This window comes from Vulpes vulpes, chromosome 13 (genome assembly GCF_048418805.1).
Source record: "Vulpes vulpes isolate BD-2025 chromosome 13, VulVul3, whole genome shotgun sequence".
NCBI lineage: Eukaryota > Metazoa > Chordata > Mammalia > Carnivora > Canidae > Vulpes > Vulpes vulpes.
In genome coordinates, this window is record NC_132792.1 from 117,496,451 (window position 1) to 117,514,856 (window position 18,406).

Genomic DNA, 18,406 nt, shown 5'->3' on the forward strand with positions numbered 1-18,406 from the left:
TTCTTAAAGTTTGTGTATTTGCATACGTTACCGTGTGTGTTTTCAGTACATCCCAGGATGTTTAAAACAGTACCTGAAATCCTAGAAATATATTAGTGGAAGGGGTGCTGTAATTAGGGCTTTTTGGAAAGCCCCCTGGGCAGAGACGCACCCTCCATGGACTTGGGCTTCCAGGGCTGGGATATGTCCCCGTTCTGCAGTGGTGTGTGGTCTTCTGTCCTGCAGACAGGATCTTTCTGCTGCCTGACTGCTTGGTCCTCCTCATGGGTACGTGGCTCTGGGGGTCTTCTCAGATATTTGTGGAATGTAGGACAGAGGGAGGAGAAATCAAGGCAAAAGGGTCAGAACTTGCCACGTGGGCCCTCTGCACAGTGAGATGCAGCTGCTTTTCTCACCTGGAGTCCATGGCTCTGGAATGAAGAAGTCCCACGATGACCGGTAGCTGCCTGCCCCTCGCCACCAGCCTCAGGGCAGAGATTGCTCCCAGTGGTCAGGTGAGGGGGACACTGGAAGGCGGTTCGCAGTGTCCTGGTCTCTGGACTGTGCCCTGCAGTCACTCTGAGGGTGCTGTCTTCCTGGAACTCCCTGGCCCTTGGTCCCTCTGAGGCCACCGTGGGTGTGCTGTGATGTCAGAGCCTGTCCTCCCAAGCAGGAGGCTCTGCAGGTTGGGGACACACATGCTGACCCTCTAGGCCCTGGAGTGTGGGAGACAGTGAGGTCCAGTTGCTTCTGGGCTTTTCTGAAATCTTTGGCCAGGTTTACTGCTGCTGCTGTCTAATAAGCAGTCGTACATTTGGTTTGAAGGTCCAAGTGTGCTTACTATGAAAACTGGCAGTTTCCTGGCTCTGGTTCCCTTAGCTGCTTGGACTAATTTAATTAATTGGTTAGACTAATTTTATCTCAAATTCTATGACTGTATTAAACCTATACTAAAAAAAAGTTTACCTGTTCCTTTACATTTCAGTATTCTTTTCCTTGAGTAGCACATACATGATTTTTTTCGTGGGTAAGAGAGCACATTTGTTCTTTTTTATCTTCGAGTTTGCTCCCTGGAATAAAAACAGCATCTCCCTATGTGGTTGCATAGAGACGTGTGCAGCCAGCTTACAGGTGATCTTGGGCAGCTCTCCCAAAACCTCTGTGTCTTGGTTACTGTCTGTGAAATGGACCACCCACCCTCGAGACCCAGGCATTCCGAGACTCCTCATGTATCCCGCGTCTTGTGAGCACCCTCACCATGGGTACCTGGTATTTCTGTCACTAACCTGTCAGATGCTGGCTGGGCCCCTGTCATGTGCTGGGTAGTGGTCTAGATGCTGAAATGTTAACAGAACAAAATGGTGTCAACGCTTGTAGCATCAGAGTCTTGAAGAGAAGGCAGATACAGACTCAGTAACCACATGGCAGTGTGTGGTGGGTGAGGAAGATGGCACCTGCCCAGGCCTAATCCAGTCTGGGGCGAGGGAAGGCCTCAGGGAGGGGGTATGGAGGTGTGACCTGAAATCAGAGGGTGTGTGGGGTGGAGGAGGGGCTCTGTCCCTTCTGAGGGGACTGTGGAGAGATGAGCCTGCAAGTGCTGGGGGTGCCTCACACTCAGAACTCATGCTATGAACAGTGCAGACCCCCAAGGGGTTTCTTTTTTATTTTTTTAATTAATTTTTATTTACTTATACATTTTTACAAGAGTTTATTTATGTATTAGAGAGAGTGCTTGTACACACATATGGGCCAGCAGAGGGACAGAGGAAAAAGCAGATTCCTGCTGAGCAGGGAGCTCAACATGGGATTTAACATGTCAGGAGACCCTGTGACAATGACTTGAGCTAAAGGCAGACACTCAACCACTGAGCCCCCCAGGTGTCCCAAAGGTTTTCTTTTTTTGTTTTTTAAGATTTTATTTATTTATTCATTAGAGACACTGAGAGAGAGAGAGAGGCAGAGACACAGGCAGAGGGAGAAGCAGACCCCCCTGCAAGGAGCCTCAATCCCAGGACCCCAGGATCACGCCCTGAGCCAAAGGCAGATGCTCAACCGCTGAGCCACCCAGGCGTGCCCCCCAAAGGTTTTCTAATCAGAGGATCAGGTGGCCAGGGGCGGCTTCCGGAGGCCCCTGGGGAGGCCATTGCTGCCAGGATCTGGTCAAGGAGGCGAGGAGGCGGAGGAGGCCGTGGAGGCTGTGGCCAGGCCAGTGGATGGACTTGAGAGATGTGTAGTTCTGACAGCCCTCCCCCCACCCCGGTGTCTTCCCACCAGAGGTGATGAGCGGTGTGGTAACCAGCCTGCCTGGGGCCAGTGTGACCCTGACGTGCCCAGGCGGGGAGCCAGAAGACAATGGCACTGTTCAGTGGCTGCTGCAGAATCTTGTGGATGACTCCTATATGGGCAGCGGGGCTGCTGTGGGGAGGACTCTGCTTCTGAGATCTGTGCAGCTCAGCGACTCCGGAAACTATTCGTGTTACCAGGACGGCCGCCTGGCTGGAACTGTGCGTCTGCTGGTGGATGGTGAGTTGTGTGCTCAGAGCGCTGGGAGACGGGTCCCAGATGTCCTAGAAACCCTGTTGTTTCCTTGGCCCGACAAATTCTGGGAAAGATCCACTGGCCTCTGCCAGTGTGGGAGATGGGAGGCTCCCCTGGGTGGGGGCATTTGGCTGCCCTGGCCCCTCCCTACCCTGGCCTGAATGCTTAGGGCTGAGGCCTGGGGTCCCAGCCTGAGGCCTAGATTTGAGTGCTGTCCTTTACGGCTCAGTCCGGGGCCAGTGCCCTTGCTGGTGAATATGGTCAGTGTGGGATGGAGTGGGTGTGAGTGGGCTGGGGGCTGCGGGGCGGGCTCCCCTCATGCCAGGTCTGCTCCCCCTTTAGCCCCTCCCGAGGAGCCCCAGCTCGCCTGCTTCCGAAAGAGTCCCCTGAGCATGGTATTCTGTGAGTGGAGTCCTCTGCATCCTCCCTCCCCAAAGACCAGAGCCACGTTACTGGTGAGGAAGTTGTGAGTATCTGGGCTGGGCTCCTGCACTGAGGGGGACGGGCTGGCCGATGGTTCCCCGACTCTGTCCTGGGAGCATGGGGGGGCTGGCTAGTGCTGCGTGTAGGGCCCTGAGAGCCTTGGGGAGCAGGCGTTGTGTTCCTTGTGCAGCAGATGGCAAAGCTGAGGTCGAGCCAGCAAGCAAGTAGCTTGCCCTCAGGTGGCCCTGCTTGCCAGTGGCTCTGCTAGAACTCAGCTCCCAGTGTGCCTGATTGCATTCCAAACGCCAGGTTTGGGGTGTTGCTCTGAAGGAGACACATGTCCCTGGGAGGGGCAGGGAGAGCTGCTAGCTCCTCACAAGTCTTTCCTCAGGCTCCTCCCACTAGAAGGCCCTGAGAGGACGGGGCCGTGGGGAAGGCGCAGCCAGCCTAGGGGGAGCTCCAGAGGCTCCACCAGCAGATGGGAGAGGCCAGAGCCAGAGCGCAGGGCCCCTTAGTCTGGGGGTTCCTGCTGGCGTTTGAGCTGTTGGTTATTAGGGTGTCCAAAAATCTGAGCAGTGACTTCAGCAGGGGCTGGGTTTCCACCCATGTGTCTGTGGAGAGCGGACGGGCATTAATATGAAAGTCTTGGTCTCCATGCACAGCTGTGTAGACTATCCGTCTGCAAACGGCACAGCTGCCCAGAGGGAGGACTGCAAAACCCCACAACCCCACAGCTGAGTTGTGGGTGTGACTGGGGCCTGGAGAGTGCTCCTCCCTAGATAGGACGTTTTGCCCAGGCTGGCAGCTGCCTAGGCTGGCCCAGGAAGCTGGTTCAGGTGTTGCTGGAACCTGCATACCTCAAGTGCTGGCTCCCACCTACCTGGTGAATGCTGGGGCCAGTGGAAGGGAGTCAGGAGCAGCCAAAGCCCGTGGGGGCTCATCAGGCCCCTGGGCGAGGTGTGCGCACACATTTACACCCTGGGCCCAGACTGCCGGGTGGTCAGTGGTGCCCAGGGATGGCCACTTACCAGGACTGTGGGAGAGATACCACCCTCGGGCCCTACACGGTGGTGGTGGGGGGCTGCTTCTCCATGTCAGGTGGAGTGGAAGCCTGGATGGTGGTGGGGTGCAGGGGGGCTCTCAGTCCCGCTGGGGGCGGAGCAGCAGGCTTCCCAGAAAGAGTTTGTTCTGGGCCTGGGGTCTGAACCTGAATCAGCAGTGATCTGTCCTCCGGCAGCAAGGCGAGTGGCTGCTGGCACCTCGTGTGCCCACACTTGTCCTACGTGGATGACGTCTCAGGCTTCCAAGCCAGGTGGGACCGTGTGTGACTCACCCACTCAGCAGTCTTGATGGGCTCCTGGGCCGGAAACGCTGCCTCCTCCTTGGGAAATGAGGAGTGCAGTGCCTGCAAGCCCAGGTCCCCGGGCTGTCCCTGTCACCAAAGAGCAAGTCTGTTTGCTTGGAGGTTTGAGGCTGGGCTGGGGCCTCTCCTGGCGTGTGCTGCCCCCCCCCCCCCCACAATGCCTCCAGGGCCCAGTGAGTCTTTTAGCTCAGGGTTTTGAGCTGCCCTACCAAGTGCTACCCTGGATGTCTTGCTCAGTTTCCACTTGATCCTAACAAAGCCCGGCGAGGTGGGCATCAGCCAGCCTGTCCCTGTCCTGTGTCCACAGTCGGGGCCGCCCAGTAGGAGATTCCCAGGAGCCATGCCCTTATGCTCAGGGGCCCCAGAAGTTCTCTTGCCAGCTGGCCGTCCCCGAGGGAGACAACTCCTTGTATGTCGTGTCCTTGTGCGTCACCAACAGCGCTGGGAGCAGGTCCAGCACTCCACAAACATTTGAGGGCTACGGAATCCGTGAGTGAGCTCCTCTGGAACCCCCCCCCTCCGCCCCCACTGCTCCATGCCCCATCCCCTCTGACCCAGGGCCCTGCAGAGACCTCCTGGGGAGTAGGGAGTGCCTCTTGCGAGGTTTGATGAGCTGCTGCCTTTTGGGCTTTACTGGCCAAAGGCCTGACTGGGGGAGATGGCCTGGATGCCAGAGGTGAGGGGGGGTGGGGTGGTCCTGGCTGATTTGGGGGAGCTTGCCCAGCCCACACATGCTGCTGCATGAGAGCGTGTTCTCTTGGTCCACAGTTCAGCCTGACCCGCCTGTCAACATCACCGTCACTGCCGTGGACAGGAACCCCCGCTGGCTCAGGGTCTCCTGGCAGGACCCTCCTTCCTGGAATTCCTATTTCTACAGGCTACAGTTTGAACTCCGGTACCGGGCTGAACGGTCAAAGACGTTCACAATGTGGATGGTAAGTTCTTCCTTTACTTCTGCAGCTTGGTACTCAGGGGTGGCAGGAAAGGTACTGGAAAGAAACCAGGATTTGGGTGCCACTCTGTGCCTTGTGCCAGAGCAGCCTTAGGGTAGCCTCTGAATTTTTCTAAGCCTTATTGTCTCATTTCTCAAATGGGACTGAGGATGTTGGGCCCCTCATCTTCACAGGCCTGGATGGAGGACAAGTGTGATGCAGGGGCAGGTGGGCCACACATGTGTTGAGGGTGTGGTCCACCCCCTACCTCCCCCACCCCCCAAACCCCCCCACCCCCGCCCCCGTGCACTGGGGGTGGGGCATCCCACTCAGCCTCTGGAGCATCTCACTGTAGCCTGGTCACTCAGGCACTAGAGGGAGGATGCGGCCTAAGGGCAGGGCTGGCCCGGGGGGGCACCTGTGTCCCTGCAGAGGGGCCTGACCAGAGCCCCCAGGCCTCACCCCGACTCCCCGTGGCCCTCCCAACCTCAGGTCAAGGAGTTCCAGCATCACTGCATCATCCATGACGCCTGGAGGGGCATGAGGCACGTGGTGCAGCTTCGGGCCCGAGAGGAGTTTGGGCATGGTTCCTGGAGTGCATGGAGCCAGGAGGCAGTGGGCACCCCCTGGACAGGTACCGTGAAGGGCGCGGGGGACTGTGTGAGCTCTGGTAACATCCCGGTTACCTCCTGCTGTGCAGCAAGTCACCCCGAAATTGGACATCCTTCAGGATTGTGGAAGGCCGGCCCCCAGGCGCTCCTGTGCCGGCTCTGTCTCCGTGGGCAGTGTATCCCTGTGGCCTCCTGTGGCCTCCCCAGCCTCCCCTTCCCGCTGCTCATGCAGGCGCAGGCGGCAAGCTCACCCTGCAGCTGGATGGAGGCCACAAAAAACCTGTAGCTGTATTTAGTGTGCCGCAGTGACTGACATTGCTTATTTTTAGAAAGATGTTAAAGGCAATAAGGATTGCCTTTGGGGAATTATTGAAATCACCATGCTTGTTATCCCACAAATGTATGAGAAATAACTATTGTCAGTGTCTTCACCACCTGGAGAACAGCAGGGAGAACATCTTAGCATGCGGCTTTCCTCTTTCTGAGTATGGTTGTGTGTATGGAGAACACAGTGAGCCTTTGCCTGTCATTAGTTTTGGAAAATGTACTGTTTAGCAACAGCATGATTAATGTGTGTGTGTGTGTGTGTGTTTAACTGCTGAAATTTTTATCAAGTTAGTACAATCTTATGGCCCAGAAGCAGAGAAGGGTTTATAATAACAGCATCGCTCGTCCTGGCCCTTCCCATTTCCAGGCCTGTTTTCCAGGGGAAGCTATTTCTAATTCTTCTCGTGCTGCCTCCTGACCAGCAAGCTAACATGGCTGTTTTACATTTTTCCTGAGAAAAGTTTGAGGCATCTCTTGATCCCTTCCTATGAAAGCTTAGGATTTAGCAGACCCGGACCAGGTAAAGGAACTTCTGGATTACAGTGCAGAGGGTGGGTCATCCAGTCTCTGGTTGAATGCTTCCGTAGACAGAGAGCTTACTACTCACTCTAGCAGCCAGCCCATCCCGTGGTTCCCAATGTTGGCATCATAGAATGGCTTCCAGGCTGGCTTCAGTGTCACATCTCTGTAGCCCAGCGACAGGATTGAACCACAGAGTTGTTATTATCAGGCAATTTAAAAAAGAGAGTAAAGTACCCATGTATTGAGTACATGTGGATAAAAAGGAAAAGAAAACCAACCACCCAGGTCCATCCCGGCCTGCCCCTTCTCCCACTCTGCCTCCCAGGGGACGCCCAGGTTAGGGAGACTTGCCATTGGTTGCCCATGAGGTCCAGTGCAGGCTCATGTCTCTCCTGGTCCTTTACTTGCTGCTGTCCATTGAGAGCAGGATGCAGGTTTCTATTGGACCTTCTTCTCAAAAGCTTACTTCTTGCGAAGGCCCGGACAGGAAGGAAGGCCAAGCTCCCCTGTCTTACTTGGGGAGACCATTTCAGTAAATCGTGATACCCCTCAGGCCAGATTGTGTTGACCTGTCCATGATTTTCTTTGATTTGTATACACTTTGAGCCAAAACATGCTCATTGTGTGACTGTGGCTTTGGCAGCCTGTGCGAGGGGAGACAGTTATTTACAATGTTGTGCAGAGAAAATGTTCCAGATACAGGCTGACCTGTTTACCTTGTATCCCAACCACTGCATTTAGATGGTCACAAAAAGCTTTAAGAAACCCTGTTTTGTTAGAAAGTCCTTTCTTTTTAAAAATGCCTAATTGTGGTAAAATACCATTGTAACCATCCTTAAGTGTATGTTCAGTGGCATTAAGTGTATTAGCACTTTAGTGCAGCTGTCCAGCACCCACTCCTGGGACTCTTCATCTTGAACCTTTGTCCCCATTAAACACGAGCGCCCCCAGCCCTGGGGACCACCACCTACTCTGTGGGTTTCCTCCTTGTGGAAGTGCTATCAAATAGGATCTGTCTTTTTTAGGGACTGGTGTGTTTCTCGTAGCATGATGCCCTCAAGCTTCATCCGTGCTGCAGCTCATGTCAAAGCTTCTGTCCTCTTGAAGGCTGACCACTATTTGTTATGTGACTGGGCCACATTTTGCTTATCCATTTGCCTGTGGACAGACACTTGTGTTGTGTCCACCTCTTAGTGGCCATGGAGGATGTTGCAGTGAATGTCGCTGTGTGCATATCTGTTTGGGTCCCAGCTTTCAGTTCTTTTGTGTAAACACCCAGAAGTGGAACTGCTACATTGTACAGTAGTTCTGTTTTTAATTTTTGGAGGAACCACCGCACTGTTTTCCACGGTGGCTGTGCCATTTTACATTCTTGTCAGCAATACCCAGGGTTCCAGTTTCTTTGCATACTCAACACTTGTGATTTTGTTTTTTGTTTGTTTTTGGTAATAGCTATCCTACTGGGTGTGAAGTGGTATTGTGGCAGTTGACTCACATTTCCATAACAAATAGAGATGTGGAGCATTTTTTTATGTGCTTCTGTGCATTTGTGTATCTTCCTTGCAGAAATGTCTGTTCAAGAAGAAAGTTCTTTGTCCTGTGAACCCAACCCTGTCCTCTGGGGTAACCGGAGACAAGTCTGCTGGTCTACTCTTTGGAAGTCCTCTGGGATGGCCAAAGTACCTGCGTCTGCTTGGGTTTCTCTTCCCAGGCTGTTGTCCAGGATGGCCTCTGGGTTCCTTCCCTGTCTGACTACCGTCCTCTGAACTTGGTCTCATTTGTGGAAGGCGGTGGAGCTGCAGCCACCTGGCCTGCACAGAGCACAGTCTCTGATTCTTGAGCTTCTGTGCCTTGCTGGAGTGACAGTGAACACTTGGACAGGACACTTAGCTGCTTCTCCTATAAGCAGCTGATGTGTTTGAGACCCTATCCTGTCCATGTGTAGTTTTGGTGGGTCTTCAAAGTCAGTGGTAAATATGCCCAAGAGAGAAACCAGCTGTTCCTCCACTGCTGAGGGCGGAGCCAGAGGCACTTCGGTGGCTGAAGCAAAGGGGTTCAGGTTGGGGATTGGGGAGCACTTCTGGAGAGTGAGGTTCAGTGTGTTTTACAGACAGTAGCAGTTCCTTGATGTTTGGGGCATCAGTGGGCTTCCCAACCCCCAGAACCTGAAGATGCAGGCTGCCACTGCCTCCCTGCCTCAGTGTGGGGGTGGTGATCCCTGGGGGACACGGAGGTTGTGGAGAGCACACTGGCCCTAGGAGTCTAGTTGTATAGCCTCTCAGAGCCTTAGCCCTGTCATGTGTGAAGTGGGGATGCTCCCAGTCTCGCTCCCTTTGGAGAGTTTATTTTTATTTTTTTTATTTCTTTATTTTTTTAAAGATTTTATTTATTTATTCATGATAGTCACAGAGAGAGAGAGAGAGAGAGAGAGAGAGAGGCAGAGACACAGGCTCCACGCAGGGAGCCCGACGTGGGATTCGATCCCGGGTCTCCAGGATCGCGCCCTGGGCCAAAGGCAGGCGCCAAACCACTGCGCCACCCAGGGATCCCGAGAGTTTATTTTTAAAACCAGATCTGTCCATTTTATTGAAGAAGTACTTTACCTGATTGACTTTTCACATCTGTCCTGGTGCACCTCTGTCAGACTGCCCTGGATGGGGGCCAGCCAGTGTGTGCACTCTGCAGTATCTTCCACACGTGTTGCTCCTGGCATCCTGGGCACAGTGTGGGCTGATGTGCGGAGGGCTCTCCTCCAGGGACCCTGGGCTGGGCATGTGCTGTCCCCTTTCCCTGACACACTGGAGGCTAGAGGTGATTAACTCCAGTGACTTTTGTGTCCCCCACCAAGGGCAGCTGTCACGATGGACAGGATTGAGACCTTGTAAAGTTTTTATAAGCGCAAAGAGAAAACATCCTCCAGAAAGTGATGCATACACAGTTGGGGGAATTGGCCCTTGTGATGTGGTGTTGGTTGGTTCCTGGGCTGACAGGAGGGGGGCTGTGGGTACCCCAGGATCCCTACCCTGGATACTGGCCTACAGCTGCTAGTGGAAAGGGCACGTGTGTGCGTGGTGTTTCCCTGAGTGTGGTGTTGGCAGGTTGTGGGGCACATGGAGACAGTAGGAAAAGCTTCATGGAGGAGGTTTTTGTGTCGTGTGGTAGAGGGTGTGTGGGAGTGTCCCTGGAGAGATGGGGATTATAGGCTGGCTGTATGGCAGGTGGGAAGGGGGCTTTGGGTGAGGCTGGAGAACAGGTGTGAGAGTGGCAGGGTAGGTGCAGGCAGACCTTGGAAAGTCCACCTGAGGGTTGGGTAGAGGGTGGCAGGTGGAGGGAACATGGGGGCTGCGCCCCGAGCCATACTGCTTGAGTTGGGGGGCATTCCAGCCAGTAGGACCCAGTCACCCCTGACGGCACCTGCAGCCATGACGCATGGAGCTGTGCCCCCCATTTCTGGCCGGAAGGAGGGGTCCCTGGGCAGGCGGCCAGTCAGCCCTGCTCACCATGGGAGGGTGTTCTCCACACTTCTCCCGCAGCTCTGACACAGTGATGCTGAGTGAGCCTCGGGCCCCGGGGCCCCTCTGCGAAGAGAGCGTGGGGGCAGGGTACCTGGGAAGCCCATGAGGACAGCGGGTTATGTCTCTCTGCTTGCAAACCCATGACCCCCTCAAGGGCGGCTCCCCAGTGCTCAGGAAACACGTAGCACCAAGGGGCCTCAGGGTGCCCTGAGCTCAGACCCTCTGCACCCCCCCCCCCCCCCCGCTTCTGTCTCTGGGGGAAGAGCCCCTGGGCACGCATTTCTGGAGAGATTGTGCCCCCTGCGCTCAGGTAACCTAACGGGCTCTCTCCTCACACCCAGGCCCTCGCTCGCCACCTTCCCTCGGGCTTGAACCCGGCCTGGCTCCACATGTGCACGCACTTCCAGCCTGGCCTGCCTCGTGTGCGCGTACACACACACACACACACACACACACACACAAATACACTTGCCCTGGGGGCCACAGTCGCCTGTGTGCCAGGCTGCCCAGCTCGCATGTCCTGGACCCTGGGATTCCGCCATCTTGGGCACCATATAAGATTGCCAACTTAAAATTTTGCTAAGTAAGGACATAAACAGGTAAAAAGTAGCTATTCCCTTTACCGTTATGGTCATTCCCTATGCGAGGGGAAGGAGGCCTGGGCAGCCCCACACCGTGTGGGTGTCCTGCTGCTTCTGGGCAGTTTTCCCCTCGGCCCCCAACCAGCGGACTTCTGTGCAGACCACCCCAGGGTGCTTGGGGCAGGCCGGAGGTGACTGACTCTCCAGGAGACTGGCAGCTCCTCCCTGTGGGTTTGGTGTTTTGCACGAAGGGAGGAGCAGTGATTGACTTTCTGGTGGGTGATTTGCAAGTGTGAAGCAGCAAATGAGCCTGGAGGAGGAGACCCTGCAGGAAGCTGCCTGGCCCCCTGCCTGGTCCTGCACTGGGTTGTCCCTCCTTCCTGTCCCCTCATCTCTCTGCCACCACCCTTGGCCTCCTTTTCTTTTTTTCCTGCTTTTTATTCTTGGCTCACTCCTCTTTCCCTCTCTGTGCTCCTGCCCCTGAGCCCTACCCTTAATTGTTCATGATACGCAATTTAAACACACCTGATTAGAAATATATGTTTTCTAAAAAAAAATAATAATAATAATTAAAAAAATAAAAGAAAAAGAAAAATATGTTTTCTGTTCTCTGTCCAACGCCCCCCCCCCAAATTTTTTTCCTTATATTGGGATATAATCAACATATAACATCATGTTAGTTTCAGGTATACAACTTAATGATTTGATGTTTGTTTATGTTGCTGAGTGGTGATCGTAGATTACATTGTCTGCTCAGCATTTGTTGCTTCACATGGTCACAAATTTCTTTTTTAAAGATTTTATTTATTTATTCATGAAAAACACAGAGAGAGAGGCAGAGACACAGGCAGAGGGAGAAGCAGGCTCCATGCAGGGAGCCCGATGTGGGACTCAATCCCTGAACCAGGATCACGCCCTGAGCCAAAGGCAGATGCTCAACTGCTGAGCCACCCAGATGTCCCACAAATTTCTTTTTCTTCTGATGAAAACTTTTAAGGTCCACTCTTTTAGCAATTTTCAAATATGCAATGCAGGGGGATCCCTGGGTGGCTCAGTGGTTTGGCACCTGTCTTCGGCCCAGGACGTGATCCTGGAGTCCCGGGATCGAGTTTCACATTGGGCTCCTGGCATGGAGCCTGCTTCTCCCTCTGCCTGTGTCCGTGCCTCTCTCTCTCTCTCTCTGTGTGTGTGTGTGTGTGTATGTCTCATGAATAAATGAATATAATATTTAAAAACACACAAATATGCAATGCAGTATTATTAACTGTGGTCATCATGCTGGGCATCTCATCCCCGGGCTTGTGATGTTCTGTGTTCCTAATTTTGAGAGTCAGATCAGAGTTTAAGCAAATATTGTGTGCCAGGCAGGTGCTACTTTCAGCATATGTATGTCTGAGAGGAAGCCATCCGCCCTGCTCGGAAATGAAGAAACCATGTCTAGGAGAGGTTCAGTGTCGTGAACAAGATTACTTATCTGTCACAAAGGCTTCTGTCATCTTTTATATTCGATTTCTCCATTCTAAGACCCAAGGAAGTGAACTCAAACCAGTCTTCAAGTTGATAGAAATGAGTTTCTTGTTTTAAAAACCCATGTGGGAGGGATGCATGGGTGACTCAGTGGTTGAGCGTCTGCTTTGGGCTCAGGGCATGATCCCAGAGGCCCGGGATTAAGTCCTACATCAGGCTTCCTGAATGGAGCCTGCTTCTCCCTCTGCCTATGTCTCTGCCTCTCTCTCTGTGTCTCTCATGAATAAATAAATAAAATCTTTTAAAAAAAAAAAAACTCATGTGGGAAAAAAATACTTCACATGTGCTCTTTCAATCTTTTTTAAAAAATATTTTATTTATTTATTTATTTATTTGAGAGAGTGTGTGAGCAGAGGGAGGAGCAGAAGGAGAAGCAGACTCCCCACTGAGCAGGGAGCCCCACACAGGACTCCATCCCAGGACCCAGGACTCATGACCTGAGCTGAAGGCAGATGCTTCACTGACTGAGCCACCCAGGGGCCCCATTGTCTCTCTCTCTTTTTTTTTTAAGATTTTATTTATTTATTCATGAGAAACACAGAGAGAGAGGCAGAGACGTAGGCAGAGGGCGAAGCAGGCTCCATACAGGGAGCCTGATGCAGGACTCGATAATGGATCCCGGGATCATGCCCTGAGCCAAAGGCAGATGGTCAACCGCTGAGCCACCTAGGCATCCTGGCCCCATTGTCTCTTATCATTCACTCATTTTGTTATGAATATGAAAGTATGTCCTCTAATCTTGGAAACATTCATGGAAGGAAGATATACAGTAACAACTACAGTTAATGTTTCTATTAGTCTTTTCTAAGTACTTTTCCATAACTGAAATCTTACTGACTACACAGTTTTTCAGAAAGATGATTTAAAAAGTAAAAAAAAAAAAAAAAAAAAAAAAAAAAAGCAAGAGGGTATGTGGCACTAATGAAGGTTGGGGGCAGCCGTCCACCAGGAGTGACCATAGATAGCCATTGGATCCAGGATTTCCCAAACTCAGTTGTGTTCAGTGTCATCTGTTCAGGTCATTTGGGACCTATGGCCTCAGCATCTTGGGGATGGACCAAGCATCAGGGGTCTTTAAAGGCTCTCCAAATCCAGGGAGATGTTTTAGGAAGAAGAGGAAACTCGTCTATTTTCTACCTAGCTCCTACTTTTTTCCTAAAGATAAGGAATGTTCAATCTGGAGATTTTTTTTTTAGATTAAAAAAAATATATATTTATTAATGAGAGATACAGAGAGAGAGAGGGAGGCAGAGACACAGGCAGAGGGAGAAGCAGGCTCCATGCAGGGAGCCCGACGTGGGACTCGATCCTGAGTCTCCAGGATCAGACCCTGGGCTGAAGGCAGTGCTGAACCGCTGAGCCACCAGGGCTGCCCTGGAGATTTTTTTTTTTTTTTTTGAGATGGTTTTAAAACAAACAAACAGACAAACAAAAAAAGTCCAAGGGTGTCTGGATGGCACAGTCAGTTAAGCATTCAACTCTTCATTTCAGCTCAGGTCATTATCTCAGGGTTGTGAGGTCGTTGGGCTTTGCGCTCAGCGCAGAGTCTGCTGGAGTTCTCCTTCTACCCCTCCCTCCTTCCCTCCATCTCTTTCTCAAATAAATAAATAAATCTTAAAAAAAAAAAAAAGTTCATTTTTAGAGCCAGAAAGATTTGCCACTTGTTTCTTACAAAACTTTGGGCAAGTTATTAAACCTCCTGGTGCCTCAGTTTCCCCATCTGTAAAGTGGGGGAAAATAATGATACTTCCTCACAATTTTGTTGTGGAGACCAAACAAATTGATTTACGTGAAGTGGGGAGATTGGCACATAGTAAGTGCTCAATGAATGTGGGAGTTAGAAATATAAAATACTTTTGCCTGAACAGAAAAAAACACGTGTTCCCTGACTTTGATCACGCCTTTCTGAGCTTCGTGTCTTTGTAAAACTGAAAGAGGCGCCCGCTTCCCAGGGCACCCCAGGGGTGGGCCGTCGACAGAAGCACGGGCAGGTGAGACCTGGAGCAGGTGTGCCGAGACTGCACACAGTGTGGGTGACGTGTTACTTGTGGTAACAAGTACTTCCCCGAGCCCCGCATTCTTTGTCTGTGAAATGGAAATGATGATTATTTGTAATGATACAAAAGTTGTTTACGTTCATCTCTGGGGACCAAGTGGTCTGAATCAAGTGTCCTCATGGTCATTCAGGGAGTTTTGAAAGAGTCTTGTTATGTAAGAGTTATTATGCATTAGAAAAACTGTATTCATTCTGGGTTATTTGAGATAAAATCCCCGCTTTACACCCAGAAATCTAAGCCGCAGCAGTGAAACATCCTGCTCTGGACGACATGCCATGTGGGGCATTGGAGCTGAGGGTGGAGAGTAGACAGCAGCCCGGTGTAGGGCTGCCCCTGACCTTCATCGTGCCTATACCTTCTTTTTTTTTTTTTAATTTTTATTTATTTATGATAGTCACACAGAGAGAGAGAGAGAGAGAGGCAGAGACACAGGCAGAGGGAGAAGCAGGCTCCATGCACTGGGAGCCCGACGTGGGATTCGATCCCGGGTCTCCAGGATTGCGCCCTGGGCCAAAGGCAGGCGCCAAACCGCTGCGCCACCCAGGGATCCGTGCCTATACCTTCTTGCTGCTCCTTCCATCACCCCACTGAGCCTGCCCTGGGTTGGGCGAGTAGCAACGAATGGAGACGGGCCTTCCCATTTACCCTGAACTGACTGTGGGCTGACGTGCTGTGTGGTCGGGACGTTGGGGCTCTGTGTCCTCTATACCAAGGGAGATGCGCAGGCCCTGGGGTCTGCTACAGGGCTGCTTGTGTGTGCTTGCCTCTGTCCTGGGGACGGCACTGTCCTGCTGGAGGTTCTCTCCTGGGAGGGGCAGGGTCACCTGGTCTTCTGTCCCCTTATTGTCCTCCTGCTTCAGGGAGGCTCCACATCTTTGTGTAAACCATTTCTGTGGTATTTTTAATTTCTTGATGGAAAAATGATAGACTGAAAAGAAAATATTTTAAAATCCAGTGCATTCCACCCATTGCCTGTCACAGTTCAGCTCCTGGTCCCCTGGGCCTGCGTTGGCCTCAGAGCTCGGCCTCGCCTTCCTGCTCTTGCTTGGATGCTTGACCTGCTGCTGCTGGGGTGGGGGTGCGGGGGAGGGGCTTGCGGTTTCTGCAGAAATACAGAAATACTGTTCCCAGGAGGGGGGGGGCCTGCATGTGTGCCCGAACCACATGCCTTCTCAGGCCAAGCCTATCAAACCCACCCAGAGGGATGAGAACTTGTTTAAATATTTTTTATTGCAAAAACAGTAGTAGAAGAATATTAAGATGTTAATAGTGCTTATATCTGGTGATGTGTCCTTGTGTTTTTTTCCTCTTGTGTGTGAACATGTTATGATGTATAATATCATACAGGATAAATAACGATATAAATACTATTCTTTAGGGACTTTGGGTCAGATTAAGCCTTTCCTTGTCTTGGGTTTTTCATACAACATTATATTCTCAATATTTTTCTAATTTATCTAATTTTAAAGATTTTATTTATTTTTTTATTTGCGAGAACAGGCAGAGGGAGAGGGAGAGAGAATCTCCAGCAGGCTCCACGCTGAGCAGAGTCCAACATGGGGCTCCACCTCACCACCCTGAGATCACGACCTGAGCGGAACTCAAGAGTGGGACCCTCAACCAACTTGGCTACCCAGGGACCCCTTTTCTAATTTATTTTTAAAAACTATTGCAACATAGGGGTATAACCTCATTTATAAAACTGATCCTTTAGGGTTGGCTATCTGGTTGTCTAACCTCAGGCTCTTTTAAATAACTTGGCAATGAGCTTTTCTCTGCTTCTGAAGCCCATCAGGGTCCATGAATCATTAACAGAGACTCTCCCCCCACAGAATCCAGGAGCCCTGCAGCCGAGACTGAGCTGCCCCACTCCACGCAGGTGAGCTCCCGCCCTTGTCAGGGGTCAGGTATCAGCATCTAGGGGTGGGGGAGGTGGGCTGGCCCTAGATCCCAGCTCTGTCACGTACTGGACACGTGGCTGTGGCGTTGCCCACCCTCTTCAAGCCCCTGTGAACTAGGGTAAGAGCCGTCATCCCGGGCCTGTTGTGGCCACTGTGGTATGTGGAGTGGTGCTGGTCTGGCTCACGGCTGCCGTCTCATCTCTCACTGGTGGGTGCCATGGATGACCTAGCCTGTGGCTCAGATTCAGTTTATCCGAGGCTTTCCTCTATGGCTCCTGGTGTCATAATTTTCTGGAAAGAGGATTACCTCTGAAGCTGCTTAACAGGTCTTTGTGTAATCCAGTTTGCCATCCAACTGCGTGTCCTCCTGTAGTCCTCAATTCCCTAAGGACCAGCTAAGCTGGGAGGCTCAGCTCCCCCTGGAGCTTGCCGGCCGAGGGAAGGAACCTAGGCCTTGCACCTTACTCATACCTGCCGCAGGGCTGTGCAGCCCCCAGCAGAAGCGGCTCCGAGGGACACTTGTGCTGTGTGGCCAGAGGACTCCTGACCAAGCCCCGGTATGGGGATGGCTGCTGGCTGAGGGCTGGCCCAGCCATGCTCTGCCCTGAGCCTTGCACCTGCAATCTTGTTCAATCGTTATGCTAACTGAGGTGCAAAGCCAGGATGGCTGTGCCTGGGAGGGAGGAAAACACTCCTACATGGGTTACAAAGTCTGTTCAAGGTCACAGAGCCAGTAAGTGTTGGGTCCAGGATTCTAGTCTGTGGTTTTCCCAGGAGATGGGGCACCTGTACCCTGGTGTGGGACCTGGGGAATGGTGCTGTTGTAGCCAGTCTGTCAGGAAGCTTTTCTGGAGAAGGTGCTGTGCCCCAAGCTCATGCTGGAGAGGTAGATGGGAAGAAATCCCACCTTGAGTAGATAAGGTGTAGATACAGATAACATACAGAGTGGTCGGGATGTTGAGGCAAGAAGCCAGAAATGGAGAGGTCGCTGAGATAGAAAGCTTGCTTCAGAGTGGGTGCCGAGCTGGGGCTGAAGGTGGAATCTGCAGACACCAACTTACCGGGGGAATCTCTCTTTTAGGCACCGACCACTAATGAAGACAATAAAAATAATCTTTCTAAAGATATTGCAAATGCAACCAGCCTCCCAGGTAAGGACTGGGTGTTTTTTTCCAGTGGTCTCAGGGGCACAAAAGACTTCTCTGCAGAAAACCCCTTTCTTACTTGGAAATGTTGCCAGGAGGCCAGTCTGTAGGAGACAAGGAGCATTGGCAGAAATGTTCTGTTACTACTCTGGATGTTCAAGTCTGATGTTGTTAGTGGAAATATGTTAGAGGGAACCATGAGAAGGGTGGCCCAGAACACAAATACATGTGCCACAAACAATATTGCCAGAGTCTGAAATGGAAGCCATGTTGGGGGATACTATTACTTGGGGGCACACCTGATTTCAGCGCTTAGCTTTCCTACACCTACAAGACCAGCAAAGCATCAAGAAAAATCAGGGGTCCCATATGTGTGGGATTCCCAGAGCCCCGACTCTGGAGCTTCAGCCCTGGAGCAGCTTCGTCTGACAGCTCTTGGCTTTCTGAGGAAGCCCTTGGCTCACCACCCTTCCCTGAGCAGATTTCTGGCCGCACCTGATGTCCATGTTGCACTGTCCCAGTTGTGAGCCTTGGCAGAGCACGCTAGGTAGCACCTGCTAACAGACTGGGGTTCAGATCTGCTCAGCAACCCCACACCCCTGATCTCCAGGGTCTGCTCTGAGGTCAGGCTCAAAGAGGGCAGCCAGGGAGATGGGCCAAAACAGAGGCCTAGATAGAGCAAGGTGGACTTTAGAGACCTCAGGGGATGTGTCCCCCTGGAGGGCATGGGGGGGTGGAAGCAAGGGCGCAGCTCCAGGGCTGCTGTAGGGGAGGGGCCCTCGGGGGGCTGAGCTCATCCAGCCCCGTCTCCGTAGAGGCCATCTGTGGGCTGATGACTCCCAAATTCATGACCCAGATTCATGTATGCAGCCGTCTGGTTGATGTGTGCACTTGGTATCGTGCTCGCTGGAAATCTGAAACAGCACCTCATGTCTCCTCTCCTTTCTCATGTCTTCCTCATCCTGGTGATTGGCAGCTCATTCTC

The 18,406-nt window shown here is 52.2% G+C and overlaps 1 protein-coding gene across 1 annotated transcript in view; it reads left to right on the forward strand.

Moving 5' to 3' along the window:
* IL6R (interleukin 6 receptor) overlaps positions 1-18,406 on the forward strand; it is a 42,759-nt gene that overhangs the window by 14,175 nt on the left and 10,178 nt on the right. The window contains exons 2-8 of the mRNA XM_025997155.2: positions 2,254-2,502; positions 2,860-2,983; positions 4,611-4,792; positions 5,072-5,238; positions 5,728-5,869; positions 16,208-16,254; positions 17,358-17,427. Of these exons, the coding sequence (XP_025852940.1) occupies positions 2,254-2,502; positions 2,860-2,983; positions 4,611-4,792; positions 5,072-5,238; positions 5,728-5,869; positions 16,208-16,254; positions 17,358-17,427 (981 nt within the window). The remainder of the gene's footprint in view (positions 1-2,253; positions 2,503-2,859; positions 2,984-4,610; positions 4,793-5,071; positions 5,239-5,727; positions 5,870-16,207; positions 16,255-17,357; positions 17,428-18,406) is intronic.